General features: G+C 43.1%; 1 protein-coding gene across 6 annotated transcripts in view; it reads left to right on the forward strand.

Moving 5' to 3' along the window:
* AGFG1 (ArfGAP with FG repeats 1) overlaps positions 1–4,317 on the forward strand; it is a 61,435-nt gene extending 57,118 nt beyond the window's left edge. For all 6 annotated transcript variants that reach the window (XM_083178354.1, XM_083178357.1, XM_083178355.1 and 3 more), the window contains 3 exons: positions 1,510–1,677; positions 1,815–1,906; positions 3,530–4,317. In XM_083178354.1, coding sequence (XP_083034480.1) covers positions 1,510–1,677; positions 1,815–1,906; positions 3,530–3,589 — 320 coding nt within the window. In that variant the 3' untranslated portion in view covers positions 3,590–4,317. The remainder of the gene's footprint in view (positions 1–1,509; positions 1,678–1,814; positions 1,907–3,529) is intronic.
* Positions 4,318–6,260: the final 1,943 nt, after the last annotated feature.

Raw genomic sequence — 6,260 nt, forward strand, 5'->3', positions numbered from 1 at the left:
TTTGTTTGTACTGTGTGAGTTACTGCAATAGGAAAACTATAGCTAAATACATTCTGCTCTTCTGTAAAAGATTTGTTTTTGTAGTGTTGAACGACTTTATCTACAGTTTTCCTAAGGATGCTTCTATCCCTTCCACATTTGTGCATGTTTTACACAGTTAGCCGCTGTACTTACTGCAGGCTTGTAACAATGTCCGATGGCGGTTCAGATATGCCCCGTACACACTATACGCATATATGTACCGCAAAATGAACGATCCGTGGGTGAAACGCTGAACAAAATCATTTAAAGATATCTTTCAGCACCCGGACCCCAGCCAAACTGAAGATATGGTCAAATACGGCAAATAATTTGCTGTATAATTGTTTTATATTTAATATTACATTTATATTAGCTTACATAAAATTGTGGGTTAATTATGTTGTCACAAAGCTTTTTTTTTTTTTTTTAGTGCAGTCACCCCCATCTTTATTTGTTCTGTAATTGAATAGCTGCAATGTTAAAGTCTGAGGCTACAAGCCGCAGGAGTGCTGCAGCTAACTGAATTCATCCCTTATGTACATCTCTATACAATTGCTGATGCCACAAGAATCTCCAAACACACATGTTTTTTTAGTCTACAATCTTTTGATCAGTTGTATTCCTGGGAAACAGGCATTGGGCAGCTTGTCAGACATGGTGAGACTCATACAATACACAGGCTGGGATATACAATATGATTCAGCCTGGTCACCCAACAGAAAATGTCTGTACCCAGCGATCAGGGTCCTCACTTTATCTGTCCAAACTAGTAAAAATGAGATCATTAATTGAATACAGATTTCTTCCCCATTGCTTACCGGTTGCAATCGCAATAGTTAGATGATACAGTACTTCTTACAGATGAGCCATACACAATCTGTCTGCCCAGTTTGAATGATCTAGATGGAATTGTAAGATTACCATATGCGTTGGCTTCATGATAACACATTTAGGGGGTAGATGTATGAAGCAGTGATAAGGGAGGAGAAGTGAGCCAGAGGAGAAGTGGCCCATGGCAACCAATCAGCTGCTCTGCATAATGTTATATTATGCAAATTATAAGAGTTACTTCAGTGCTGATTGGTTGCCTGGGCCACTTCTCCTCTGGCTCACTTCTTCCTTATCACTGCTACATACATCACACATCAAATGTGTTCTCATTAAGCCAACGCATCTGGTGATCTTACATTTCCATCTAGATCATTGAAACAGCTGACAGCTTGTGTCCTCACTGTTGTAATTAGGCCACCTTTACCTCAGATGATCCCAAGGGGTTTTATGCACACCAATGACATTCATGGAGAGTTGCAGTGGATTCTCTTCATTGCTGATTAAATATGCCGCATTTTGTATTATTTTAACGTGTAAAGTTTTCCTGCGACCAGTACATTATAGCCTCTTGTAGTGACACACGGATATGGTCTGGATCACTGCTGCTCTCATACCACCTTATTTCTTAGTGTATCTTTTCTGTTTCCTCTGGCACAGCATCTTTTGGCACAGCCTCCTTAAGCATGCCCGCAGGGTTTGGGACATCGGCACAGTACAGTCTTCCTACCAGCTTTAGTGGCAATTTCCATCAGCCTGCATTCCCCCCTCAGATGGCCTTCCCCCAACAGACGGCGTACTCACAGCAGCCCAATGGTAATATACAAGGTACTGTATATTCAACAAGTTAAAGTCTATTTTAGTTTATATTTACTTTATATAGGTGTGTTTTTTTTTTTTTACAATAGTTTCAATGGGAATTCAGTAACTGTAATCTCATTTATGGATTTCTTTTTCTCTTGAAGGAGCTGGTTTTGGTGTGTTTGGACCAGGGAAGTCAGTGGTTACTCCATTTGGGCAGGTTGCAGCTCCTGCCGTCTCTAGCAATCCATTCATGGTAAGTAACTGTATGATGACCACACATACAATGAACGTGTAAGGCTTCTACGAGTAGGAGGTGGTCTGCGCTTACACCGGGCATGACCGTCATGTCAACTTTCCAGTTGGCTCTTTTAAGTTACAAAGGCTCAAAGATTAATGCGACTAATAAGAGCAATCACAAGTCAATGTGCTCATAATTAGTGTCTATATATCACCCTACGCCTAACACATTGATCTGTGAATAAGGCTCAAAGCTTGGAACACCTATTCAGAAATAAGCTTTGTATAGAGAACCAGCGACCCGCACCAGGTTTGCATGAGAGCAAATGCTGTAAAACCTATATTGCCTTCCTATCTCGGCGGAACAGTAATACAACATTTTTATAAATTACCTTTTCAAAAAGAGACTTGTTGACGCCACATTAGGTGCATTTACTGTGGGCCATCCCGGTAGTATTTTCTCTCACCGGCCAGCCACTGCTACTTCGATTATTCCTGCTCTTGTCAGATGTTTATTCTTATACTTTCTTCGATAAAATGGTCACTGCTTGGATCCCTTTTGTGTATAGATGAATCTCCATGCTGCTTCTGCTCATTAAGCCACCGGCCTTGGGGAGGGGGCAAAGGCACAGCAGGGATGGCGGTCACTCAGACCCATTAAGCTCTGGGTTCTGTGCACAGCTTATACTCTGCCCACTAATTACAGTGTGAAAGGACATAAAACATGCCCCAAAGTACATTACTATACATGGTAAATGTTAACAAAGGTATAGGATGGACAATATAGAGGTAAATTTACTAAGGTGAGAGTTCTATTGAAGATGGGAATGTCTGTACCGACCAATCAGATTCTATTATCTTCTAGACCATGGGTGGCTGGACTTTTGTAATCTGCAATCTACTTTTATACCATTACCAGTGATCTACCGGCATCTCAACCCGTGCAATATATTCCCCTCCCAGTGCAATACGCCCCTTATACATTATGCCACATGGAATGACTACAAAATTATTTTATGCTGTGGGAGAGGAAAGAGGGTCTCTTTGCAAATGTAAGTTGCATAGCACCATATATAAAAAAAAAAAAAAAAACTGTGGAGAAAGAAACCCCTCCCCCCACATGCATTGCACTTGGCAAGCTTACTGTAAAATATCTTTCTGTATCCCCGACGCTTGGGTCTAACTTCCCACTGCTGCTGATCCTCCCTGCTGCCACTGAGCGCTCCGGGTGCCGCTGACTGAGCCTTCCGGCTAGCTCAAACAGGTCCTAACAGGCGCTCATCGCTTGCGGTGCAAGGGTGACGTCACTCATGCACTGCATCCCTGGGAACACTGAAGTCTCTGTTTTATCAGTAGCTTCAGCAGCTATGTGTATGGCACTTAATCGCAATTTGCCCATGGGAGTTCCGTGATTGACCTTGCGGCCAGTCCTGTTCTAGCCAATGTTAAATAGATAAGTAGTAGAATCTGGTTGCTATGGGCAACATCCCATCTTCATTATAGCTCCCATATTCGTAGATTTGCCCCATAAACTGCAGTTAATAAATATTCTAGATTTTCTAAATTCTTTTTTTGCAATGTGAAACCTCTTTTTCGTTTCCAAGGCTACCACAGTTACACTGCTTCTCTCTTCTTGCAGGCCGGGGCACCTTCTGGGCAGTTTCCTGCAGGAAGTTCGTCAACGAATCCTTTCTTATAGCCTTAGACTAACACAGGAGCTTACCAGGCATCACCGTACATGTACTGCCTCTTGCACTGTTTGTCTTGTTTGTTTAACCAGCGTAAGCTTTAAACACAGGGAGTTCTTTTGGAGCCTGCAATTCTATTTTTTTTGTATTTAAACAAAAAAAGGAACAAAAACAAGGTAATATGTGCAATTGGGAAGCCTTTTTTTTTTTTTTTTTTTTTTTTTTTCATTCGACCCCCTTGGTTGCCTAGAGGCTTGTTAGCAAAATATTGCAGTGCAGTGTGTTGGCAAACTTTTTGGGCAACCGAAGGGTAACTGAAGGTATATAAAATTTGGTAAGTTATTGCAGATTCCATATTCATTTACGCTGCAGTACTGTATATATATATTTTTCTTAGGGACTAGGTAATTATTCATATCAGTATTTCTAACTCGTAACACTTTATGCTATGTGGGGGAGCAGAAATCAAGGGGCTCAAAGTGTCCGCCCTGCTCAAAAAAAAAAAAACACTTTCAGAATTTTAGCAATCTGGCTTGGAAATTTAAATGTTAAATAAGAAAGTATGTACAAGTTTTATTCATTAAAATGAGGAAACCCACAGACTTATTTTGCCCGATAAAGCTAGCCATTTCCATAGGCCTACAATCTCCATCCTGAAGACTTATGTCTGCATAATAAATCTAATAATGTTTTGCTACCGTTTGCAGGTGAAAAATATTAAAATATTAGAAAAACGGCAGATGTGCAGCTTCATTTGTCGTGTGATTTCCCTCCGTGCATTGGGTTTATTGCATGTGGGAGTGCACCCACAATCAGTCTTCTTTTTCTTCATGTTTGAATACATTTATTTCTGACTCCGGGGAGCACCTCCAGCCTATAAACTAGGGGTGGGGAACCTTTTTTCTACTGAGGGCCATTTGGAAAACCCTTCGGGGGCCATATAAAAATTATCAATTATCGGCATATACATGTGAGCATTATACACACGGGCAGCGGCATATACATGTGGGCATTATACACACGGGCAGCGGCATATACATGTGGGCATTATACACACGGGCAGCGGCATATACATGTGGGCATTATACACACGGGCAGCGGCATATACATGTGGGCATTATACACAGGGCAGCGGCATATACATGTGGGCATTATACACACGGGCAGCGGCATATACATGTGGGCATTATACACACGGGCAGCGGCATATACATGTGGGCATTATACACACGGGCAGCGGCATATACATGTGGGCATTATACACAGGGCAGCGGCATATACATGTGGGCATTATACACAGGGCAGCGGCATATACATGTGGGCATTATACACACGGGCAGCGGCATATACATGTGGGCATTATACACGCGGGCAGCGGCATATACATGTGGGCATTATACACACGGGCAGCAGCATATACATGTGGGCATTATACACACGGGCAGCGGCATATACATGTGGGCAGAGACACCATAAAAAGTGACAGTGTGGAGGAAGGGGGGGTGTCACCCCCAAACAGGTTAATGTGATTATGTCTGATTATGAGAATCAGACATAATCACATTAACCTGTTTGGGGGTGAATCCAGGGGTAAATGACAACCCCTGGATGGGTCAGTCACTGGGGAAGGGAGGGTGAGAGAAGCAGCATTGGCGGGCGCATCTTCTGCATATCTCCCCCGCCACCCGCCCGGCTATATTACTGATTATTCAGCTGCCCGCCCGTCCGCCCGCCTATATTACTGATGTATCAGCCGCCCGCCTATATTACTGATGTATTATCAGCCGCCCGCCCTCCTATATTACATACCAGGCGCCGGGGAAGGCTGCTGCTGCCGCCGGGGAGATGTGTAGAAGACGCGCCCGCCAATCACAGTGGCTGTGGAGGGGATGCGCCGGCAGTGATTGGCGTGCGCATCTTATGCACGTCTCCCCGGCGGCAGCAGCAGCCATCCCCGGCGGCTGGTATGAAATATAGGCGGGCGGATGATACCTCTGTAATATAGGCGGGCGGGCCGGACATACTGGGTGCGGGGGCCCTATCCGGCCCGCGGGCCGGAGGTTCCCCACCCCTGCTATAAACTATTGAATTGTGATTTTTTTGGGAGGATAAAGAATTGATACTGGATCTGGATTCGATCTTAATTATCCTAATTGTTAACTCCACTCTAAAATTGATGTATTTAAAATCATCATAGTGGAGAATCCAGTGCGGGACCCAAACAAAAAAAACGTATCTGCATGTGGGAATAATACAGTTCATTTTTCTATATATAAACAACGTTTTATATATAAAACGGGCAAGAGAAGATATATTGTTGATCCAGTGAGATGCTTTACAATATTAGTAATCATTTCACAGAAATCTCCTGTAAAAGGCTGATTAGTGCTGTATGTCGCAGTCCCCATCTTGGAGGCTTTGGGCCTAATTCAGCAGGAATGAACTATGCAATCCTTTGCGCGGTTTCCTGATGTTCAGGACCCATTCTCCGCATGTGCAGGACGGGTTCTGCAATTGAATTGTTAAAATGCATGGATTCTCTGGAGACCTGTAATGTTCGTAGGACTACCTTGTATGGAGACCATTTTAATTAATGTGTGATTAACACATGGTGTTAACTGTTTTGGGAACCCCTGGTGCGCCCAACAGGGATGCTATTTTAGTATAAATCTATAAATAGCT

Source organism: Crinia signifera, chromosome 3 (assembly GCF_055691185.1).
Source record: "Crinia signifera chromosome 3, ASM5569118v1, whole genome shotgun sequence".
In the NCBI taxonomy this organism is placed as follows: Eukaryota; Metazoa; Chordata; class Amphibia; order Anura; family Myobatrachidae; genus Crinia; species Crinia signifera.